The sequence below is a fragment of the Psammomys obesus genome, unplaced genomic scaffold, assembly GCF_907164565.1.
Source record: "Psammomys obesus unplaced genomic scaffold, mPsaObe1.curated_primary_1811, whole genome shotgun sequence".
Taxonomy (NCBI): Eukaryota; Metazoa; Chordata; class Mammalia; order Rodentia; family Muridae; genus Psammomys; species Psammomys obesus.
The window spans coordinates 7,554,290-7,580,121 of record NW_026592890.1 but is presented as its reverse complement, the minus strand read 5'-3'; the positions used below and the strand labels follow the sequence as shown (position 1 = coordinate 7,580,121).

The window sequence follows — 25,832 nt, the reverse complement described above, 5'->3', positions numbered from 1 at the left end:
ACACCAGGTACCTGCTGTAGGTAGCCAGCCCTCAGGCCTCTCTCTCCAGGATGCAACTTTACTAGGTATCCTGAAAGAAGGGGTCCATTTTATTTTGTTTTGCTTTTGAAGCCTTGGCTGGCCCTGAGCTCACTATGTAGCTCAGGTTGGCTATGAACTCCTTATCCTCCTGCCTCTACCTTCCTAATGCTGTGATTACAAGCATGTGCCACCACCCTTGGTTTATGAACCCCAAAGCTTGGTACATGATAGGCAAACAGCCTACAAACTGAGCCACAAGCCCAGCCCCTCCTAAAGGTTTTCTATGGATAGCATTTCCATCTTAGGATTTTGCTGCCAATGAGGACAATGTTTCCTTGCCTGAATGTTGGTAAGAAGATTCTGAGAAAATCTGAAAATCTGCAATTGTATATTATTTGTCTGTTTTCTAAGTTGCCTCCCATCCTCAGAAAGGTCACAAGCACCCAAAACTAGATGTTCAGTGACTATATGGCAGCCTTGGGGACACTAAGAAGAGTGAAGCAGAATCCTTAGCTCCCAGGTCTCACAATCTCAGGGGCCAGTGCCACCCCAGCACAGTATGATGCTGGACCAGAACTATGCTATGTGTGCAAAGCTACTGTACAGTAAACCATAGCCACAGCTCAGCAGATGGGTTATGATGACATTTCCTACAGGATAATCCTTGCTATTAAGTAATAACGCTGCATCATGCTGGACACTGAGACAAGATGGACAGCTTAGGTATGGGTTTTATCTCCACAGGAGACAGGAAATAAATGAGCAATGATAACGTAGTATGATCAAGGCTCCCTGGAGAAGGGTTCAGGGCTCACAAAGTCAAGGCTGGGTTCTGCATGCAGAGCTGAGACAAGGCTCCCCAGGGAGCAGACACTTAAATAAAGACTTTTAGGATTTGCCAGCAAGGTGCCTGGACCCAGTCCAGAGTGGGTAGATGAAGAGGACTGGAAAGATAAGAAAGAGATCTGAGGAAGAAGAATGATGACTGATTAAATGTTTGGCAGATGCTAAAGGGGGATCCAAGGCACAGATCCCTCGTGAGATGATTTCATAAGCATCTACCAGGACACAAACCAGAAATGAACCCAAATACTTATAGCCCAGAGACATCCAACAAGGGGCCAAAGTCCTGCTCCTCTCTTCTGTCCTGACACCAACAGCTCTCCTATCTGAAAGCACAATGTAGTAACATCTGTCCACAAAATAACAAACAGCATGCCAACAGGTCTGAATACATTAAAAGGACTCTTAGAGAACAAGAACAATGAAAGACATTTTAGAAGCAATTTCATCCAAATGGTTAGAAAAGAAATAGGCTTAAATTTGTAGAGAAGGGTCTTTTTTTTTTTTCACTTTTATAATTTTGGTGTTTTCTCAATTTTCTGTAACGCACATATTTTTAAAAACTACTTGTTAAAGGTTGGGGTGCCCAGTGGTAGTATAATTGGAGAATTCTGTCTCAAAGAAGAAAAGAAGAAAAAAAGGGGGGAGGAGGGGGAGGAAAAGAAGGAAGACGAGAAGGAGGAGGAGAGGAGGAAGAGAAAGACGTAGTAGAGGAAGAAGCAGGAGGAGGAGGAGGAGGAGGAGGAGGAGGCATTGTCACATTGGGAACTAAACTTCCATCCAGAAACCTTTGCAGCACATTCCTAAATCCATGTCAAACCCACAGCACAATTGTTTTTTTGCATTTCAGAAACATTAACTCATGCTTATATTTCACTTATCACTATATGTGACTTAAGCTTTCTTCTAACTTTGTCAGATTCCCTTTTTAAAAGTGTCTGTTCTATTATTCTTACTCCCCGGCATGTGGGTAGTGTTTTTCTTTTCAGTATCTCCCAGATTTGTGACTTTATCTCCTTTAAAGCTGACATTATTGCTTTGTGGTGTCTCTGTTCTACTCATTAATCTCACTAGGATTGTCTGGTTCATTATCCTCTCAGGATTCAACTTTTGCCCTTTCTTTGCATCTATGTCTTACATTTTATCCTTTACTGTGCTTTATTTCCATTTTTCTTGCTTTAGGGTTCATTTCCATTTCTATCCCATGTTGCCAAATGTGAAGTTCCTCCTGTTTGATTAATCTATGCCAAGAAAAATATGACACACTTAAAATGAAAAGAAAAGATTGGGACTTGGGCTCAATGTCTCTGCCATTTACAAAAAACAAAACAAAACAAAACAAAACAAACTAAAAACCTCTTCCATTACAACTGACCTGGGTTTTCAGATCTCTAAAGCATCACTTTTGAGGGATATTACTCTCTAGCTTCCATATCATTGTATTTCTATGAACCTCTTAGTCTTTCTCTCCCATATTTGGCCCAGTAACCGCAGCAAGGATTTGCCATCGCATCACATTTTGTTGAAGGAAAATGTACTTGTCCTTAACAGAGAACACTTGGCTAGTAACCAAGGAATGATCGTCCAAGTTCTTATCAGATGAAAGCATTCGAACCATCGTAACTTAAATGTATATCTGGAAAAAGAACCCCAGGAGTGTTTACTTGAGGGATCTTTGGATTGTTTCGCTATGTTTGGAAACAGTGCTGATTCAGTTGGCCCAATAATCCAATAATCATCAAAAACGATAAAACAAGTTGATTAAGTGGACCACATGCTTTCATCTTTTCAAACCCAATGAGGACAAGGACTGAGGTGTGACTGTGAGTAACGGGCTTCTTCTCCAGCTTTCTCTGGAGAAACAGAGGTTCCTATTTTTTTAGAAAGGAAAGGGCCATGACCTGTTCATGCCGTAACCCAACCACATCTGTGAAGCTGACAAAGATGGCAGGATTTCTCTAGCCTAGACATGACTTTTTAAAAAGCATTCACAGCAGTGTCTCAGTGAGCACAGCTGACTATGTCCACTACGAAGCTCTCAAACAGCTGGTTCTGGGATGGAGGCTGCGGTGAGATGCTTTGTCTGCTGTGGTGGGGACCAGTCTGGCTATCAAGTGAGCTTCCAACAGAAAGGAAGGTGCTTGCTCCATCACGTGGAGGTTCCACCAGACCGCATCTTCCCAGGTGTCTTCCTGCAATATCCTTCACCCTTCCAATAAACTACTCCAACATTCAATTGCATGTGAGACCCAGGTATGATATCTTGACTTAGACTGATGTTTCCCAAGTCTGGGTTTCTGGCTCTTCTTCTGCAGGAGGCATTGATTGCAAATGAAAGGGGTCTGTAATACATACATACATATATACATGTGTGTGTGTGTGTGTGTGTGTGTGTGTGTGTGTGTGTGTGTCAGTAAAGGGCAACCATTCAAGCAGGATGCCTGAGTGCAGAGCCCAAAATGCATAGAAAAGACCAGGCATGGAGGACTGCAGCTCTCTGCTCCGACCCTTCTTAAAATAAAGACTTCCTATTGTAGACACAAGAGAATCACTATTCACTGTGACATGGATCCTGGTAGTGATTAACTTAAGGACAAAGGGATGCTCCAAAGACCCCTTTAAATTGACTCCAGGGAACTCTGCCAGCGTCCACTAGGAGGGCGAGTCAGGCATCCCAGAACTGGGAGCTGCTAAAGCCAAGTGGCTCCGATTAAATAATAAATGATCAAGCAAGGCTCTTAAATATGGCAAGTCCTTGTGCTGTGTGGATGCATGAGTAGAAAATAATGGGAGTCTGTAGAAAGACGGGACAGGTCTTAATAGTTCTTACTTCCATTACTTCGGGTTTCCACTTGAAATTCATTGCTGAGGCAACAGGCAGGAGTTGCTTAGGCGTGTGGACACTGTGGAGAGTTTCCCCATTTACTTTAGGACTCCTTCTGAATATCTCAAACTGTCCTTCAGGGCACAGTACGCAGTTACTCAAATATCCCCTGGATAAGGGCCTCATTCCTACACAAGGGCATGTGTAATGTGCACCTTCCACCATTCCTGTCTGTCTGTCTGTCTGTCTGTCTCACAAACACACACATGCACACGTATACACACACACATGGACATTGGAAAGTACCGCCAGTCTTTTGAAACCTCAAAGCTAGCCCCAAGGAATACATCTCCTCCAGAAGGACATCTCCTAATCCTTCCCAAACAGTCCCACTAATGGACACCAAGCATTCAAACACATGGGGGCCATTTTCACTCAGACACCACGGTAGAGGGAGAGCCTTTTGGACAGGAAGACTGTTCCTGCTTTGACTAGCACTGTTATCTTCGATGTGTTTAAATTGCTATTAGACTTTTATAAGGGGCTTTTGTGGATTATTTCCTATACATAGAAATTTAAATTTGTTTACTTTTGTTTTATGAGTATGCGTGTTTTGCCTGCATGTATGTCTGTGCACCACATGTACGCCTAGTGTCCAGAGAAGACAGAAGACAGCATCGGAACCTGGGGAACTGGTGCTGCAGACAGTAGTCAACATGCAGGTGCTAGGATACAAACCCTGGTTCTCTGGAAGAGCAGTTGGTGCTCCAACCACTGAGCCATCTCTCCAGCCCTGAAGTTGAAATGTTTTGAAGCAGGTGGGTGGAGCTGTCCCTGTTTTTCTCTGTGCTTTTGTAGGGGGCCCTTCTGCTAAGATGGCTTTGCCTGAGCCTAAATTGCAGAGGTGTTGACTGGTGCAGAATCCGAGAGCTTGAAATCATTTCTCACATGAGGTAATCTAATTAGAATGGACCTTGGTGGCAACTGGAAGGCACTGATAAATGACATCACCTTTTAGGAGGGCTAGTACTCAGGGACAGCCAGTATGACTGAACTAGGTGGCCTGGGTCTTGATAAAGCTCCTCTGGAGATGTCCAGCATGGTGCATCCCTGTATACGCTCAGCTCCGCCCCTCTGCTCATACTCCCAGCTCCCCTGGGAATCCCATCTCTGGCTCACTTCCCCTCTGTCTTGTCATTTCAGGCTCAGCCTGGAAATAAGAAGATATTTAATTAAGGAGCTATTTAATTCTACCTTTCAGCCCACTGCCTGGAGCTTACTGTGTCCACTGTGTCGGCTTTTCTTGTCTTTTCTGTTGGTACTGGTCACGCCCACCTTTGCACCTTCTCTGCCTTCCAGCAGTTTCTCAGACCTAATTTGTCTCTGTGGATTTTCCAGAGTTTCTTTTCCTCTAAAAGAAATAGATTCATCAAAAGATTCTGTTGCCATGACTACATCACCTTCTCACTTGGAAGGAAGAGTTAGAGATTTGGCTATTGCTTGCTTCTCTGCAGGGGTCTGGGATGACACTCTTTCAGAAGGAGACATTTTTGTGTTTGAAATTTTCTTTCCTCTGCTCATTTCTTCTTTGCAGATGCAAAATCTACAAAGGGTTTGTTGAATAAAAGGCCACCACCATAGTCAAACACATGGACTATGTGAGTCATTGTTCCAGCCATATGGGCACAGACTGTACAGAAGAGAAAAGTTTAGATCTGCCAATGTTTTCCATGCCAGGGGTCTTGATGCCCAAGGCAGATGAGTTTTGGTGTCCATCCATAGGTCACTCTGCTCATTGATGCCCTCACAGTGGTGGATACATGCTGGCATTAAGGTCCTGGCTACAGGATCCCACTCGCTCCTTTTTCCTGACTACACACGATGCGTAGGTATTCTCCTCGTGTGATCTGCATTCCTCTCAGCTTCTGCTTTGGGTCTGGACAGTCCAGATTCTGGGCCTTTTGAGCCGGTGAGCCTCTGTTCCTGATAGAGGCAGAAAAAAACAGGATAATTTGTCTCCTACATAGAGATTATTTTGAAAGTCTGTGGGCCACTCTAACCTAGCAACTGAAGGTTAAGGGGACAGAAGCTGTAAGTTGGTGAAAACAGGAACTTACTCATAGCTCACCGAGGATTAAACATCAGTACATCTCATTGAAAAAGAGTGAGCCTCATACTAACACACAGTTATCTTCTTGAATAGGCTTGAGCCAGAAAAGTCCCTAAAAAAAAAAAAAACCAGATTCCATACTCATTCAGAAGACATGATATAAATGTACTAATATTATCTATTCCCAAAGACAGGGAAATGACTATGCAATTACCCTAAAGAAGCTGTAGGGGCAGGTATCCACTCACACTCTCCCGCCTCCCCGTCCTCCTCAGAGACTGTCTCTCCTGACATTGCTTTGGCCACCTGTTTATTGTTGTTGTCTGACTTTCCCAGGGAAACGTGAAAGAAAGAAGATGGCACCCACCGCCCAAGGAACAACCCCCACACATCCAACGTGTTAAAAGTCAATGGGTTCACTAGGGGTACCTTACAGGGATGTGAACAACTCGGGAAGGCCACGTTCTCCCAAAGTGCCACATACATGTCCCTCTCCTAAATTCCTATTTTGTATGGCTGTAAGTTAGAATTCATGTGCTACCCAAGTAGTGTTAAAGAAGCAGAGGTGATAGAACAGAAGACATTGGTAAACCAGACCTTGGAAAGCTGTGTGTTCATATATACCCCACCCTGCTCTTATCAGGCCTTCTCCTGATCTCCGAAAGCACTGGGCAACTGTTGGAAGGAAGGCTTGCTTTGCTGTAGTTCAGTATATATAACAGACAAATGAAAGCTTGCGGGAAATGAGATTAGCTGGCTGGAGTTCAGAGGACTAATCACACTACATTGCTGCCTATCTCATAAGTCCAGCGAGACCAGATATAACTCAGTGAACTAGAGTTCAGTAAGAGCAAAGCCTTGCCTTTCTCATTCTTGAGCTGAAACCCCAGTATACAGGACTGTGCCTGGCACACAACAGATGGTTGACAAATTAAGGACTAAAGTTGTTAATGGCGTATGATTGGATGATGAGTCAGAGGCTATAAGCAGATAAAAGATTTCTTGATGGGACTGGAGATATAATGGCTCAGCAGTGTAGAGTCTTTGCTGCTCTTCCAGAGCACCCACATTCAGTTCCTAGCACCCACATCTGGTGGCTCATGGCTGTCTATGTAACTTCAGCCTCAGCTGGGGGGATCTGCTGCCCCCTTCTGGCCTCCACAGACACACACACACACACACACACACACACACACACACACACATATAATACCAAATAAATCTAAAATACATTACCTAAGGCAGAATAATCTTTTATTTTGGCCTTTACTCAAGATAAAAATAAATGTAGAGGAAGAAGCAGGGAGCTAGACTTGCCTCAATGATGATTAATTCTGTAAAGGCAAACATTTTAGCCAAGAGTATTTTTTTCATTGTTGTTCTTGAGAAACCTCCTTTCAGCATTTTTAAATGAGTCATTGATCCATTGACTGAATTTGTCTGGTTAATTTCTGTGATTACTGAGGCCACCAGGTACTCCGGCCTGCCATTCACTGGTGTATCTGTGCCCACTGTCACTGTGATTCTCACGAGTGCTTGGGCTGGAATTAGGCTACTTCAATCATCTTTGAAGCAGAGCAGGGGCATCAGAGAAAACCAGTTTCAAAGCCTCTTGCAGGTGGAGAGGGCATCAGTGCTGGTCTCACATGTTCCTCATCCAGAGAGAGAGCAGCCTTTAGTCTGGAGCCCTGAGCAGCAAGGGGCAGATTGGCCCAGATACATGGGTCTGTCTCTAACGTTGAACAGAAACAAATGGTCCATGCTGACCAAACTGCAAAAGAAAAATACCATCTAGTATCTCCTAACTTCTTATGGATGGAGGTCCAAAGCTCTTTCTCAAATCCCCAGGCAGTATTTCTCTGCACCTTTGCTCTTGGTTGTGGGCCCTTCACCTTCATTTTGCCTCCTTTGCCTTCTCCTCAGCCTCTTTGTTGGAGGGCTTTTGCTTTCTCATTAACCTTTCTAGTTAAGTATAATCGGTAAATGGACATCAGAAAATCATTTCCCTTTGTTTAAGTAGAAAGAATACATTGGCTAGAAAGCTACCCCAATCGATAAAACACATGCCTTGCAAGCGTGAGGACCTAAGTTCGCCAGAGCCCACATGAAGAGCAGGCATGGTAGCACACACTTGTAATCTCGGCTCGGAGATGTGGTAACAGCCAGATCTCCGGAGCTCACCGGCAAGACAGCCTTGGCCTGATGGGCAAACTCCAGGCCAGTGAGAGACTGAGGCGGGGGGGGGGGGGGCGCGGAAGATGATTCAGCAGTTAAAGCGCTTGCTCTACAAACAAGAAGCCTGGAGTTTGGATCCCCAGAACCCGTGGAAATGCTGGTGGGTGTGCTAGCACGCGTGCGGTTGCAGCCCTGGAAAGCAGAGATGGGGAAAGAGCAAGCTGGCTGTTGAGACAGGCTCTGAATCTGACTGAGAGAACTTAACTCAGAGAATAAGGTGGAACAGTTATCAAGGAAGGTTCTTGACATCAACCTCTGGCCTCCAAATGCACGCACCCGTTCACAGTTGAACGCATGAACACACACCACCACCACCACCACACGTACACACATACACATAAAAAGAAGAAAGGGGCGGGGAGGAAGACAACACCTGAAGAGGAACACCTAGACACACGTACACACATCTGCACCTATAGACCAACACACACACTCAGAGGGGGCTCTTACGTGCATATGTCTGGTTATTATTTCCCACTTTGATGATAAGGTCACCGCCTTTACTTCCTGGGTATCACGCAGTCAGGCCTTCTAGGCAGACCTCCTTGGGTGTGTCAGGGCTGGGGCTGGTTCACTTCTGCAGTCACCTGATGTGATTCTCTCTGAGCTGGGGGAAATGAGGAGGGAGCGTGGCTACAGGGGTTCAGGTTTCACCAGTTCTGTCATTTGGGGTATTAATTATGCAACTGGCCAATTATATGAAGCCATTTCTCATCTGAGAACTTGATCAACCACAATGGCTGGTGTGTATTTTGTAGTTAAGCCTCTGGTTGTGTCTATGCTGAGTATGTACAGGCTTGTCAGTATGTTCTGAACATTTAACAGCTATTCACAAAGTGCTTAGATTATATTATTGATTAATCTAGATTAGTTATATATATATATGCAAATACTGTGTCTTCTTAGGGTCTTGAGCATCTGCAGATGTGGGTATTCAGAAGAGAGAAGGGGGGGTGGAAGCAACCCTTTATGAATACCATGAAATGACCGTAATGACTGTTAGGGTTACAGTGGACAAAGTGGGTGGAGCTGGTTCGTAATATCAGGTCTTTCAGAATGGACTAAGGAGTGGCGTCCATTGAAAGTGTATTTTTGTGGGCTGGAGCGATAACACAGCAGCAAAGAGCATACATTGCTCTTCCAGAAGACCCAAGTTCAGTTCCCAGCACCCATAATGGGTGACTCACAACCACCTGCAACTCTAGCTCCGAGATATTTGACGCCCTCTTCTGGGCTCTGAAGGGACCTGCACTCATGTTCACACACCCCCACAACTGAAACATAATTTAGAAAAAAAGATACACAATTCAAAATGACAAAAGTAAATCTTAAGAAAATGTTTAGGTGGTTTTGGTTTTGTTTTTTTTACTTCGTATATATGTTAGTTTCTTTTCCTGTTGTGATAAACACATATGGGAGGAAGGCTTTATTTTAGCTGGGTACGTCCATCATGACAGAGAGGTTGAGGCAGCAGGAGCTTGAAGCAGCTGGTGATAGCATATCCACAATCAGGAAGCAGAGCGGGGAGGAGTGCTAATTCTAGGCCTTCTTTCTGCATTTTATATAGTCCAGGCTTACCTGCCTAGGGAAATGTCCACCCATAATTAAAATGGATCTTCCCACTCAGAGTAATCAAAATAAGCCCCCACAGGCATGCCTCAAACCCCACCCTCCAGATGACTCCAGATTCTTTCAAGTTGACAGCTAGCACTGTCACGCTACTGGATGGCTCAGTGACTTCTGCCCAAAGCCTACTTTGTAACTTATAAAATAGTAAATGAGTGTGAGTCACCATTCCCAGCGATGGCCTGTCCCTCTGGAGCCCTCTACCTGCCAGGACCTCACCCTGCAGACCAGGCCCTTTATATTCTCTGTTCCAAAACTATCAGCTTCAATTCAGATGGAGACCCTGAAATTTTTCACCATGCTTCTTAGGTCACTGTAGCTCTGGGTAGCCAACACATTTTAGTGTAAAATGATCAAACCACAGACATTTCTGTTCTGTGCTTTGGCTGTCTCTCTCTCCATCTGTTCACTGCGTATGCTGGCCAGCAGTGCTGCCAATCCCCAGCGCAAGGCTCATGTTAGTTGTGTTGAATTGACAGAACAGTTTATAAACTTTATAGGAACTCATGGGTGCCTTTTCCTTGGCACAATTTCTGTTTTTTGTTCTCTGCGAGCTCTGTAGCTCTTTTTATAGAGCCAAGCTTATTCCAAGGGACCATAATTACTGTCTTTGCGATGTTGAAATCGTCTCTGCTTGGCCATCTGGAACCCTCCTTATTTAGGCATCTTTGTCTTTTTAACGTCGCCCTGGACATCTCTGAGGTCTTGCTCTTTGGCAAAAACATTTGCCTGCCTTCGTGATCCCTGCCTTTTTCTTCCCCCTAAGTCTAGTCACAGTACCCCTTCTTAAAATCCTATTTTAGCAAATTATAGTTTGGTCTGTGGTATTGTCTTCTTGTGTGAAAACAGATGTTTCTTCATTTAACTACTGACTTTCTTCTCATCCTTGCAGTTCTCGCCTCTGAAAGACCTTTTTATTAATTTTGCTTGCTTCCCTCCCACCAAATGGCATCCAAAATTATAATACCATCCAAAGTTTTATAAATCTTCATTTTTTTTCTTTTATGAAAATAGTACCAGATAACAACTTTTAAAATGTTATGTGTATGATGTTTTGCCTGCATGTATGTGTGTGTATGTGCTGTATACATGCCTCGTGCCTGTAGAGGCCAGAACAGGGTATCAGGATTCCTGGAACTGCAGTCATAGATGGTTGTAAGCTACAATGTGGGTGCTAGGATTTGAACCCAGGTCTTCTGTCCCCTGCAAGAGCAACAAGTGCTTTAACCCACGAGGCTTTTCTCCAGCCCCAGAGCCAGCAATTTTAAGATGCCCAGTCATGGCCTGTGAAGGAAGTTCTGCTGGTAGAAGGCTAGCCCAGAATGCAGGAAGTCCTGGGCCATCCCCAGCCCCATGTAAGAGCAGGCCTGCAACCCCAGCACATGGGAGGTGAAGGAAGGAAGACCCGAGCGGCAGTTCAAGCTTATTTTCAACGACTTAACAAGTTCAGGGCCACCCTAATCTACTTTTGATTCTATCGCTAAATAAACAGACAGATAGACATTTCATAACAAGTTCAGGACCAGCCAGATCTACATAAGACTCTATCTTAAAATAAATAACCGTTTTGTAGCAAGTTCAGGGCCACCCTGATCTACCTAAGACTCCATCTCAAAGTAAACAAACAAATAAATAAATAAATATGCATTTTATATCAAGTTCAGGACTACCCTGATCTACGTTAAGAGTCTATTTCAAAATGAATAAAATAATTAATTAATAGACATTTTGTAGCAAGTGCAGGGCTACTTAAGACTTTATCTACTTAAGACTCTATCTCAAAACAAACACATAAATAAAGAAATAAATAAATAAGCACTTTTTTAGGTGCCCAAACAAAGAGACCATAAACAATTCAACAGTCCATGGATGCTGGGAAATCACCATCATGAGACATTGACAGCATACCCTGCAAGCCTCATAGTCTATTTGTTTATATTAACTTATGCAAATGTATAAGAGCACGAATGTGCATGCAGTGACATGCCATGACCATGAGCAGCGAGGATACATCTTCCAGGGCTTTATCCTCTTGAGGTGGAGAGTCCCTTCTCACCCTCCCACACACACCAAGATGTAAACACAGCACAGCTCTTCAGACAGCAGGCTTGGAGTAGCTGACACACTGAAGTGTCTGAACCTGCCGAGCGGCAGCGGATTTCCTCCAAAGTGAGGTATCTCTCCTACCAGTTTTGTATGTTAGAGGAACAGAAACACGGTTCCCTTCTATGAGCAGCTCGGTGGCTGACATTTTTGCCAGTAATTTCCCAGTTCTTCATGACCGAGAATTACTTGTTCTCTCTCCTCATCCTGGGTTTTATCCTAACTCCTATCTCTCTCCCTTCCAGATAGCTAATCTAAGCTCGCACCTTTGGTCTCTATCTGATGCTGACACTGATTATCACAGGCGTTATAACCTCCAAGCTCCAGAGCGTATTGAACCTCTGAACCTCCTAACCCAGGGAGCCATGTGCAACCCAAACTCTAATTTCCAGACAAAATGAATCACATGGAAATTCACCTTCTGGACTCACCAATAAAAAACAAAACCTGGGGTGATACAGAACAATATGGTCCCGAAACACAGGTGGAAGAGGTGTCTTTCTAAAACAGTCATAGTGATTCTGGTCTGGGAACATGGGTCATGTGTGTCCCCATCACTTGTACTGAACATGGCAGGGAACTGCTATTTTTTCTAAACACAAACTGCCCTCCAAGCCATTTCCAATTTAAGTGCTTTTGACAATGTAAGTAGTTACTTGTGCAAAGGTGTTTTCCTTCAGAGATGAATATAATAGTTACTACACAAGAACAGAGGCCTGTCCGAGCAGCTGTGCTTAAATGCTATTGGATCTTCAAAATGCACAGTGGTTCTCAACCTTCTTAATGCTGAGACCCTTTAACATAGTTCCTTGTGAACCCCCCCACCATAAAATTATTTCCACTGATACTTCATAACTGCAATGTTGCATCATTTATGAATCATAATATAAATACCTGTGTTTTCTGATGGTCTGTGGGGTGGGTCATGACCCACATGTTGAGAACTCCTGCTTTAAGGCATGAAACATCTGAACCAACAGTATCAGCAGCTCTCACCAGGACAGACAGACAAATTGAATACAACCGGTGCATTTGGGGAGTCAAAAGAAACAAGACAACATGCTTTCAGAAAACCCTTTAGGGTTGATAATTCATTTGGAACCTGGTGAATACATAGACGAGTACGGGAAGGTGAAGGCTTCTGGGAATCCTCCAAATGGTGAGTCTTGCTTCCTCTCTGCCACTCAGCTCCTGGCACAGCGTCCCAGTCAGTTACCTGGAGGTTTGTCTGTTTGAACCTGAAGGTAAATCGTGTTTTCTTTGGCCTTTGATTTCCTGTAGCAACCATAAATGAAGACTAAACTTAATAAACAATCGACATCTTGATCTTTCTGATTTTTGAAACAGGGCCTTGTAATATAGCCCTTGCTGCACTGTCCCTCACTATGCAGAAATGCTGGTCTCACAGGCACCATGTAGATTAGGCTGCCTCAGTGACCCAATGTTGGAATGACAGGCTTTGACACACTATCATGCTCAGCTTAACAATCATCATCTTGATAATGAAACTTGCCACATTGAGACTTAGGGACATTGCATAAGAGGGGGCAGAAAGGACAAAAAGCCAGAGGATGGGAGAGTGTTATAACATGCTGCCTTCTGGACATGCCAGCCTTTTCACCCATGAGTTCACCATAACCATGGTGGCCTGCACAAGACCTGCACACAATCAAGTCAGCAAGGTCAGTCAAGATCCCAACAGGCAGCACTAGTTGGATTTCATGAGTGTTGGACAGTACTATCCTCCAAGCAGAACAGCCAGCATCTTCCTCAGACAGCTGTGTTTACAGAAGAGTGCCACAGCTGGGACTGTTGACGTTTCCTCCTAGGAGGAGGGCATTCGGAGGAGCATTAACTATGCACACTCCTACCAGACAGTTGTATTCAGTTCTGCCCTAATTATAAGTGACAATCGAGTCTCGTGGTGGGGCTAGAATACATACACCGAGGAAGCCTAGAAGAAATCCTCTACCACGCAAGGGGATGACTTTCCAATGCTGCTGCTTTTGAAGCATGATCTTATTTATAACCCCTGACACAGGATCTGTAGGTAAGTCCAATAAACTCATTGGTTCCCCAGGAGTAATTTTGGTAGAATCAAACTTTAGTTTGTATAGGGGAAACACATTACCTAGTCCTCCTTTCCAGGGGAGAAAAATTCCCAAAAAGATGGGGTACAAAAAACAAAAACAAACAGAGCAGAACAGAAGACGACATGAAGAAGGGAGGGTAAAACATTGTGAGGACTCAGGGAAGTGTTGGTACAACAGTTTCAGGTGGATAGGATCAAGATGCATTATTTACATGCATGAAACTGTCATCGAATAAAAAAGAGAGAGAGAGATTATTTTTGTTTTAAAAAAATAAAATGAAAAGATGCAGGAATGTCTCAAAATGGAGAGAGCAGGGGATCCAGCAATAGGTAGAGATAGTGGTCAGCACCAGAGGCTTGCATCCTGGTTTTTGATGGCCTTTAAGTTAAGGATGGAACGAAAAGAACAAAGGCCACACAAGTTAGGGTTCAGACCGGAAGTACACAGCCTCCCCTACAGGCAGGAGTGGGTGGACGAAAGTGCCCTACAAGAGTCTTCAAGGGTGACCACATGCTACTAATGAATCATAAAGAAATGGGCCAGAATCAAATGACAGAACATTATTCGTACATTCCTGTCACTCAGAACCAAAAGAAGGAAGTTATAACCAAACAGAAAGTGTGCACATGGTTAACCTGGTGCTGAGAACCCAAAACGTCTCATGGTGAGGTTCAGAGGGTGCCTGCCTTAGAAGCACCACTGATAGGGATTAAACCAATTCTTGGATCACTTTCGAAGTCAAAAGAAAAGAATCGCTAGGCATGCTGGCCCACCTTCAGTCCCAGCGCTGGTGCTGGGGGGGTGGGGAGGAAGGTAGAGCTCTATGAGTTTGAGGCCAGCCTGGTCTACATAGAGTTCTAGGCCATTCAGTGTGACATAGACTCTATCTCAAAAAATTTTTAAAAATCTTCTGTAAAGCAAAGGACACCGTCATCAAAACAAAACGACTGCCTACAGATTGGGAAAGGATCTTCACCAACCCTTTTTCTGACAGAGGCTAATATCCAGTATATATAAAGAACTAACAAAACTGAAAAGCAGCAAACCAAGTAATCCAATTAAAAAATGGGGAACAGAGCTAAACAGAGAATTCTCTGTAGAGGAATATAGAATGGCAGAGAAACACTTAAAGAAATGCTCAACGTCATTAGCCATCAGGGAAATGCAAATCAAAACGACCCTGAGATTTCACCTTATACCCATCAGAATGGCCAAGATGAAAAACTTGAGTGACAACACATGCTGGAGAGGCTGTGGAGAAGGGGGAACCCTTCTCCACTGCTGGTGGGAATGTAAACTTGTACAACCACTCTGGAAATCAATCTAGCGCTTCCCCAAGATCCAGCCATACCACTCCTAGGCATATATCCAAAAGAGGCTCAAGTACACAATAAGGACATTTGCTCAACCATGTTTGTAGCAGCTTTATTTGTAATAGCCAGAAGCTGGAAACAGCCCAGCTGCCCCTCAACTGAAGAATGAATGCAGAAATTGTGGTATATCTACACAATGGAATTCACAATCCCCAACAAGGCAAAGTTCTATTTATTTTTGTCAAATATTCTTTCTAAAGCATTTGTATCTGAGTCAGCCAATAAGATATCATCCACTTAGTGGTAAATTATAGATTGAGGAAATTGCTTACGAATTACCTCTAATAGATGTTGCACAAAATATTGCCACAAGGTAGGACTTAAAGTTTAGCATTCCTTGTGGTAAGACTTTGCAATGATATCTCCTTATTGGACAGCTTTTATTAAAGGTAGGTACTAAGAAAGCAAACATTTCCCTATCAGGTTCATGTAAAGAAACTGTGAAAATTCACTCCTTTAAATCAATCACTATAATAGGTCATTCCTTAGGTAACAAGGAAGGCAATGGGAAACCAGACTGTAAAGACCCCATTGGCTGAATTATTTTATTAATTGCCCTAAGATCTGTTAACATTCCCCCATTTGCCAGATTTCTTTTTGATGACAAATACAGGAGAATTCCAAGGACTGGTGGACTCCTCTATATGTTGAGCCTCCAGCTGTTCTTGGACCAACTGTTCTAGAGCCTGTAATTTGTCTTTAGTCATAGACCATTACTCAGTTCAGTCAACCACCTTAGTGGTAAGGCTGTGGGTGCTGTCTCAGCAGTGGTTCTCCAACATAAAGCTAAAGAGTCGGCCCTTGCTGTATCTTATTTATATATAACTGTTTTTCATGGTATTTTAAAATAATTAAATTTTTTTATCAGGAGTATCGCCTGTTGTCTGGTTTGTCTCTGAAAGTGGAGGGATGTTAATCTGTGTTTTCCATTGTTGTAACAGATTTCTTTCTTCTAAGTTTATGACTATATCAGCCACTTATGGCCTTATTTTTCCTATTCGACCTTCTGGCCCTATACATTTAAGCCACCTGACCTTTGTTTTATCTGAGATAAAGTTCCAACTCCTTGAAATTGGATATCTACCTTTTGAAGTGGCCAATCTGGAGGCCAAGATTTAGGAGAGATAATTGTGACATCAGTTCCAGCATCGACCATGCATTCAATCTCAGTATTACTTAGAATTACCTTAAGTTTGGGCCTCTGATCATCTATAGAAGTTTGCAAAAGTATTTGGGTTTTGGCCTGTTCTGTTTTGTTTTGTTTAACTTATCTATAGAACTTGCTCTGACCCTGATATCTGTTTTTTTAATATCTGTTTTCAGAGCAGTGGTGTTTAATTATCTTGAGGAAGAGTATTTTCTATTTTCTCTGTTTTGTATAGGTGTCTGCAAGAGCCCCCCCACCCCCGCAAGGCATTTTTGATAAGGGGCTGCCCCATTTGTCTGTTACTGATTTACATTCGATACTCCAATGTCAGTCTTTGCCACATCTTTTGCACATTCTAGGAGGAACAGGCTCCTTTGGGAATTAATTTGGTTTTCCTTGTAATTCCCTGTGCAGCAGCCTTGTCTACTGCAGTTAAAACATTTCCTAAAGTCTTTAGTGGTAACTTCTCCTATTGAGGTCTAATGTCAACTTGTATCTCTAAACCGTTCATCTGTCAATGCTAATCATGCCTTATTACCTCTTTGCATTCAGCATTAGCATTTTCAAAAGCTAAAGATTCTTACAGTGTCTTCCTAGCTAGTGGATCCAATATACTTCCATCCACAGCTGAGGTCAATCTTCGCAAAAAGTCAGTGAAAGTATCTTTTGGACCTTGCATGATCTGAGAGAATGGCTCACTTTTTTTCTGTTTCCTCAACCCTGTGTGACATAATGTATTTTTAGATAGAAAGGGGGAATTGTTGCAGCATGGTCTGGTGCTTTGTATTTAATTGCTCATTATTTTGCTCCCCGAGGTCTCCTTGCTGTCTTTCACAAGAAGACTATCATGTACCTGAAATAATGCTTGTGAACTTTGCCTTCCAAATTATCCCTGATTGGCTAAATAAAGTTGCCTACATAACCTGGGCAGGGCAGAAGTAAGATAGGCAGAGCTAAAGTTTGTGGGCTTGGAGGACCGAAGAATCATGGGAAGGAGTGATGGGCGAGAGAGACAGGAGAGAAAAAAGCAGAATTGCATAGTTAGTGTAAAAAAGAACCACGTGGCTAGGAGGAGATAGCTCTGAGGATCAGTGATGGGGAGCAGAGCCTCGATGAAAAGCATACACAAGTATTTATGGGGATTATGCATGGTAGTAGCCCAGATAGGAGTAATTAAAGCCAACGGCATGGGATGCGCGGCTGGGAGGTAAAAGATAACTTAGTGGGTTATAGTCTGCCTCGCTCCAGTGTACAGGCATATTGAAAATCTAAGGTGTCTGGCTCTTTTATTGACATAATAGCAGGTTAAATAATAGCCGCCGTCATAATTGCATGCATTAATAGTAGATATTAATAATCAATTTCATACAACAACTGTCCACTATCTTGATGCAGCATGGGACAGCTGTCCACTGTCCTGATGCAGTATGGGACCACTGTCTGCTAAGAAGTAGGCTCTGGTTCTCTGCTTTCCTAGCAGACAGTTACTGGCTAAGTTCTGTTCTCACCTCCAGAATCTCTGGAATTCATTCTAAGCCCACAGAAAATCTCTCCCTGACCTTTAAGTTAGAATAAATGAGAGTGTGCTGCAATGCAGTGACCCTTTATGAAGGATGAGATCACATCCTCCCATCCCAGTACCACGGCCCTCACCTCTTCCCAAGGTTCTCCGCTTCTTCAATAGTCTCAGGCAAAGCCACACCCTTGGTTTCTGGAAGAAGAAGAGTCATGGCCCCAGCAGTGAGGCCCAAAACCCCTACAAATAAAACAGAGTCCAAGGAAATGGGTTAGAACAGGTTCGGGTCCCTTACAGAAATGAGTGCAGTGAGCCAGAGGGCAGGGAGGAGATGCTGTTGATCTTTGAAAGTTATCAGGAACATTTAGGAAAAAACTGGAGGCAATTGTATAGTTAGAGAAATGCAAGATGCATTTGCCTCCATATTGCTTCTATAGAACATAGAATTCCAAAGTAGCTGATATTTAAGCATTAGCGGATTTTTGAAGTTGAGTAACTTGAAAAACATATAAAAATGTTTTAAGTTGTTATTATAGATAAGCAGATGGTGATAGATGACTGATAAATAGATGGTAGATAAATAGAAAGATATGCATTAGTATATAGCTAGGTGATAGATGATAGATGGATGGATAGATAGATAGATAGATAGATAGATAGATAGAGGCAGGCAGACAGACATGTGATACCTAGTCATATGATAGATACTAAATAATTATATGTGATAGATACACAAACAGGTGTGAAGTACATACATACAAAAAAAAGAAAGACAAACAATAGAAACATGCCTAGATGATTGATATATGCATGTATAGATAAAGAGATGACAGGTACATAGGTACATGAGTGTAGAGAGAGGGTGGAGGCGGGGCAAGAAAGCAAGACCAACATGTATGTGCCTAAGCCCTTATTACTCCCTTCTCTTCTCCTTCCTTCCCTCCATCTTTCTTCCTTTCCCTCTGCCCTTTCTTCCTTTCTTCCCTGTCTCTTTCTTATTCTCTTCCTTTCCCTCCCTCTCTCTTCCACCCATTCCCTAACTTCCTCCCTCCCTTGCCTTTCCCCTGCATTTTGCCTGTGTCCGGCATGGCATTTCTCTGCACACAACCAAACATCTAGCTTTCTGCTGATGGATAAGCAGGTCTTACCCTCCTGTTCTAGGTCTGGGAGCAAACATGTTATTCCTATCCTCATTCTCCAGTCCAACTTTATCAGCAAGGAAGACACAGACCATTGTTGATCCCCACGAGTCTCTTTGTGTCCTTCACCTAGCTCTCTGAAGACAGAGTCTTACATATAGCCCTTGTAGGCCCTTAACTCTGTGGTTGTCCTCTCTCAGCCTCCAGGGTGCTGGGATGACAGATGAACACCATTATAACCCTAGCAACAGTACACTCAGTGCACACAAATCAGAAACTGAACTCTTAAGAAAGCAGGAAATTGTGTCAAAAGATCATCAGCCTGTGGTATGCACAATGGATTGATAGACTGATGGATTCAGAAGCCACAGGATGAAAATCTCTGGCCACTACTTGAGAATTGCATCTTACACTATTTCCTGGAATGCAAAGCAGGATCAGCTGAAGGATACAGCTGAAGCCCATGTTCCATCCTTGACACTCACTCTACAAGCAGCTGCTGAGTGCTCCCACAATGCCCTCCACCGGGTGGGAAGAAGGGCTAGCCCGGGAAGTCTTACCAAACAATATGAGGGGCGAGGCCTGCCAAACTTCCATCAGCCTGTACACCATGAAAGGCGTGAAGATTCCAGCCAGGTCACTCAGGGCAGAGCATACCATCATCCCAAGATTCCTGGTAAAACAGAGACACAACAGACCATGTTCACATATCACCTTCAAGGTGTTAACAGCATCCTAGAGCAGGCACGAGATCAGCCATGGGTTAGTGCTCGCCACCCCAAAACTGTAGGACTGGGAAGAGCTGCGTGTGAAGAAGGCTGCAGGCTGATCACTGCTCAGAGAGCTAAAACAGACAGCCTGCCTCTGCAAGTGTACTCTCCATGCTCAGCCCTCACACCCCTAGAGGCCGGTGAAGAAAGCGGCGGAGATGGCCAGCATACACGCTCTCTGACTTAAACTGTAGCTCTACCCGACTCCTGCCCCAGGGCTGCGGTAAGTTGTCACATGGAAAGAAAACGCAATATTTGTGTGTGGATACGTTTATGGTATCCAGATTCATACCAGACAATGCCTGGTATCAAAACCAAATGAATGTAATGCCCAAAGTGTGAAGAGAACTACTCAGCTCAGACATCCCGATGAACAGGAACCGTGGTTGTGTGGGTTCCAACAATCCTTTGAATCAGGAGTGCTTACAAAGTAACCAGTAGCTGAAATGACTGCCTTTGCCATCTGAATTTGATTTAATTGACTATAAATACTGTATGGCCAGAGGAAGGCAATGCAGCCAGTCCTGGGGAGACCTGATAGGCTAGGGTCAGATGGAAGGGGAAGAGGACTTCCCCTATCAGTGGACTTGGAGAGGAGCATGGGAGAAGAGGAGGAAGAGAGGGTGGGATTGGGAGGGAATGAGGGAAGGGCTACAGCTGGGATACACAAAGTGAAAAAACTGTAATTAATATAAAAATTTTAAATTAAAAAATACTGTATGGCTGTGTGTGAATAGGCATCATGCATCATGTTTAAGGTAGTTTCTGGGCATTCAGCTTCCTTCCCTCCTTTCTCTCTCTCTCTCTCTCTCTCTCTCTCTCTTTGAGACAAGGTTTTCCTGTATATCATCTTAGCTGTCCTGAACTCGACTTGCTTTGCTTTGTAGACCAGGCTGGTCTTGAACTCATCTCACAATGAGCCACCTGCCTCAGCCTCCCTGAGTGCTGGGATTAAAGGCATATACCCCATGCCCAGCTGTCCTCCCCTACTCTCTGTGAATTCATCACCTTGTGCACAGAGATGGGAGTGAGGTAGAGCTACAGTTTAAATCAGAGAACACGTGAGCTTGCTCATATCCATGGGGCCCTTGGCTGGCTTCTAGGAGAGTGAAGGTTAAGCATCAGAGAGTTCATTTGCTGAGGTAGGCTGTCTTTTTTAGCTGTCTGAACAGTGATCAGCCTGTATCAGGAAAGTAGCATTTGGCCTCCTCCATGGAGGACCAGGCACTTGGTTACTGCTCTTGTTTAGGGAAGTATTCAGGGCCTGTAGAGATGGCTCCATGGTTAAAGGCACTGACTGCTCTTCCAGAGGACCTAGGATCAAATCCCAGCACCCACATGGCAGCTCATAACTATAACTCCAAGATCTGACACTCACATAGACATACATGCAGGCAAAACACCAATGCACATAAGATAAAGGTAAATAAATTAAAAAAAGAAAAAGAAAAAAATCCCTCTCTAGGGAAGTGTCGGGATAAGGCTGTGGGTTACACAGTTGGTCCCTGGCTGCTGGTGCTCTAACAAGATGATGGTGCCTTTAGGACAGCACTTCGCAAGCTGTGGGTGCCCTTTGGAAGCCACATATCCGATATCCTGAGGATACTTACAATTCATGACATTAGCAAAATTATAGTTACGAAGCTGTAATGATTTACGGTTGGGGTCACCATGAAGAACTATATTAAAGAGTCGCAGCACTAGGAAGGTTGAAGACTGCTTTAGGGGATAGTATCTAATGGAAAGAAGTTTGGTTATCAGGAGCATTTGCCCTTGAAGGGAGAGGTGGGAACCCCAGTCCTCTCTTTTCATTTCTCTGTTTTGTTTTGTTTTGTTTTGTTTTGTTTTGTTTTGTTTTCTGGCCACACATTTTGGTCATAATGCTTTGTGCTATTTTAAGATCTCAAGCCCCAAGCCCACAGCAACAGGGTCAAGGGACCATAGATTGAAACCTCTCAAAGGAGGAGTTTAAATTGACCTTTTCTTTTTATGAGTTGGTTCCAGTATTTTGTCACAGTAACACACAGCACCTTTGACTGTTTCTTTGGATCTGGTAGCTGTGACAATAGAATTATTTGTCCCAGCTATTTCGTTTTTATACTCTGGACTTGAAAATGCTAATATACAAGATCTCTCTCTCTCTCTCTCTCTCTCTCTCTTTCTCTCTCTCGGTTTTTTGTTGGTTTTTCATTTGTTATGTTTTGTTTTAAGACAGGGTCTCATTATACAGCCCTGGAAGGTCTAGGGAAAAAAAAGGTTTCCCCTTAATTTGCCTTCATCTCCTTGTACATAGACCAAGTGACTTTTTTACTAGCAGGAGTCTAAAACATGTTCTTTCAATACAGGAATTGGCAGATGAAAGCTAAGAGTCAATTGGAGATACCTGTGTCTTCTGACTCACCAAGCTGCAGGTGTTAGACAAAACTGGAGAACTGGAGAATTTCTTAGAAATTTTCTTTCTTTTTTTTTTTTTTTTTTTTAAGATTTATTTTTTATTTATTTACCACATATACAGTGTTCTGCCTGCATGCCAGCAGAGGGCACCAGATCTCATTATAGATGGCTGTGAGCCACCGTGTGGTCACTGGGAATTGAACTCAGGACCTCTGGAAGAGCAGTCAGTGCTCCTAACCTCTGAGCCATCTCTCCAGCCCAGAAATTTTCACAAGAACAAATGGAGAAGAAATAATTTATGCATAGGGGAAAAAGAATTTAAGGTAATAAGATGAATTCTAACCAAGGGCAGGTTATGATAATGGCCATTTTTTTAAAATTCCAAATAAAGTAGTTACTTTCATAATTAAGACAATCTTCACTTAAGATCTTAGGGATAGAGGTAAGGATCAGCAGGTAAAGGCTGTCAAGCCTAATGACCTGAGTTCAAACCCCAAGACCCATGTGGTAGAAGGAAACAGCCTCGTGCAAGCTGTAGTACACACATACACACTCACTCACGCATGCACGCACACAGTATGTTTTAAATAACTAACAACCAAGTTCTTAAAATACTGCTGGCAAGCCAGGCATGGTGGCACACACCTATAATCCCAGCACTCAGGGAGGCAGAAGCAGGCAGAGATCTCTGTGAGTTTGAGGCCATCCTGGTCTACAAACCAAGTCCCGGACAGCCAAGGCTACACAGAGAAACCCTGTGTCAAAAAACAAAACAAAACAAAAAACACTGCTGGCAATGAGCTCATGCACAGATACTGGGAAGTATCAGGGGCTAAGAAAAGTAAGGCTGCCTTGATGCCTCTACCTCCCAGGAGGACCTCAAAGTGGCCACACTAAACACTGACCTCTATCCCCTACACATGCCTGGAGGATCTTTGTACAGTATCTTTGTAAAATAATTTTACTAATATATATATATGTCACCACTACCTGGCTATTATATATATATATATATATATTTAATCCCAGCATTTTGGAGGCAGAAGCAGTCAGATCTCTGAGTTCAAGACCAGCCTGTTCTGTAAAAAAAAAGTTCCAGGACAGCAAAGGGCTACACAGAGAAACTCTGTCTTGAAAATATTTGGGGAAAGCAAACTATGTAGACAAAATCAGGTCTACAAGAGGACTTGCTGTGAGGGGGTATGAAGAAACTTGGTAGGGACAGTAAAAATATGCTCTATTTTGGTTGTGCTAAGAGCTGAAGGGTAAGCCGGGAGCAATGGTGCACGCCTGTAATCCCAGCACTTGGGGGAGACAGAGGCAGGCAGATCTCTGTGAGTTCGAGGCCAGCCTGGTCTACAAAGCAAGTCCAGGACAGCCAAGGCTACACAGAGAAACCCTATCTCAGAATTTAAAAAGGAGCTGAATAATGTGTACGTGCACATTATACGCGTGTCACCCAAACTCATCAAGCTGTATTTCAGAAACAGCGGATTTCATTCTATGTATATGAGCCTTTAAGGGGGAAAAAAAGGAGTTCTTCAACACCAAAGCATAGACAACAAGAGTGAAAGAGATATTGGTTTGTGTGAAAATTTAAAACTTCTGTTCATCAGGGATACAGTTCACAGAGTGGAAAGTTAGCCTTCTGAATAGAAGGTTGATTACATACAAGTCCCGTATCTGATGAGGGGTTGATATGCAGAATATATTATATTATAATATATATATATATATATATATATATACAACCCAACAACAACAAAGATGACCCAATAACAGGAAAATCACCTCACTGGTCCTTTCCCTTAAGACAAGGAACTGAGGAGGGGACCTTGGTTTTATAGTCTGACCTCTCTTCCTGTTTGCATTCTGCTTCCTGGCTGCCAAGGCAGTGTGATCAGCTAGCCTCCCTTCCCCACCATGGGGTGAGCCAGAATCAGTGCTTCCTTCCTTCGGTTGCTTTGGTCAGGTACCCTGTCACAGCAAAGAAAGGAACTACTACAGTGACCCACCCTTTGAGGCTTCTTCAGAAACGTTTCTCTCTGCCTGGCTATCAGATGGCTGCTTCAGGGTCCACCCCCACCTGTGGCCTCACCTGATGAATGTAGGATACAGCTCAGCATTCACCAGGCAGACCATCTGCAACACGATGGTTGCTCCCATACGGCCAAGACAAGCCAGGGTGACATTCAGCCAGTGCAGCTCTAGGAAGAAAGGAAAAGATGGCTGGAGCGAGGATGCTCCCTGAGGGAGCTGGGACTGACAGAGGGGAAGACTGGGCTGGGCAGGCTAGGACCACTGAGTGCTGGAAAAGCCTAAGAAGTGATCCCCTCTTCCCTTAGATAAGTAAACTGATGCCCAAGTGAGTTGGAGACTTGCTAATGACAATTCCATTGTGCAGAAGAAAGACTGTTTCAATCTGTTCTGCCTCCACCAGCTGTGCTGAACAGAAATAAGCAGTTTCTTTCTCTGTGCCTTGACTTGATGAGCCCCCATGGAACATACACGGCCTGCAGGCTCTTGTGAGAGTTAGTGAGGACACAAATGCCCAGTCTGGCCACAGCAATGAAACCTCAGCTTTTAGATATTACACAGGAAGATGCTGTTAGCCCAGGGCCTGCAGCATGGTCAGTGTGGTGTAAACATAGTCCTTAAACTAGGCCTCAACCTAGTCCTCATTTGCAACCAAAGAAAGGTTGGTCATGCTTAGGGAGGGAAAGTGGCACTGCTTGGCCTGCCTCGTCACCAAAGCTCAAGCGTTCAAGGCTCTGACTCAGGTCCTCTCCCTAAGAAGGTCTTTGTAGTTAGCCCTTTCCCCAGACACTGGCTTGCCTTGGGCACAACATGGTCTCTGCTCCACTGCTCTGCCCATGAAAGGTCCACATCAATTAGAGCCACCGGGACACGCTGATTTATCTGCCCTCAGAGGACAGATAGGTCCACTATGTACTTCATTCCGGGGCAGCATTCTGGGGCAGCCAAGGATCCATATACACTGAAGTTTAGCTAAGGCACTCTTGCCAAGGCCACCAGAGTTTGCTACCACTATTGGGCTATGGTTGCTGTCTCCAGCTAACTCTGGGCCTCATGCCACCTGGTCTCCTAACTGTTCAGCACTAGGTGTTCAGATGTGAACTGTTCATTTAAGGCCAAGCTCTGCTCTCTGAAGCCTGCACCTCTTTCCTAGACTCCCACACAGCCCCTCCCATTCCATATAGGTTTGCCAAGGCCTCCTCATCTCACTGATCTGGAATCAATGCCCATCCCTGCTTATCTTTCTTCTCTGCCCCCTGGGAGTCATCCCACAGCAAGGCCCTCCTCTATTCTGCTTTCTGCCAAGACTCTAGAACCCACATGTGCCTGGAATGCCCTAAATGCTTTATAGAGGCCAAAAAGGACTGCCATGCAGCATGAACCAAGGAGGGAGCCAGTGGAGGTGCCATGGCCAGAAGAGTCTTCGGACCATCCATTCCCTAGCTCTGACAGACAGGGAAGACTGTCCTCTGCCCTCTGCACTTCCCTTCCTGGTATCAGTGCTATGTGGTTTAAAAGCCTTGCTCAGGACCCTAAGAATAGAGAGGAGGGGGAGGGGAGGGGAGGGGAGAGGAGAGGAGGGGAGGAGGGGAGGGGAGGGG

At 44.0% G+C, this 25,832-nt stretch overlaps 1 protein-coding gene across 1 annotated transcript in view; it reads right to left on the bottom strand.

Annotated features, from left to right (window-relative positions):
* Positions 1 to 12,822: 12,822 nt before the first annotated feature.
* Positions 12,823 to 25,832, bottom strand: part of Slc22a1 (solute carrier family 22 member 1) — a 30,332-nt gene continuing 17,322 nt past the window's right edge. The window contains exons 8-11 of the mRNA XM_055615974.1: positions 24,293 to 24,401; positions 19,591 to 19,703; positions 18,029 to 18,131; positions 12,823 to 13,037 (exon numbers count right to left, since the gene is read on the bottom strand). Coding sequence (XP_055471949.1) covers positions 12,971 to 13,037; positions 18,029 to 18,131; positions 19,591 to 19,703; positions 24,293 to 24,401 — 392 coding nt within the window. The 3' untranslated portion in view covers positions 12,823 to 12,970. The remainder of the gene's footprint in view (positions 13,038 to 18,028; positions 18,132 to 19,590; positions 19,704 to 24,292; positions 24,402 to 25,832) is intronic.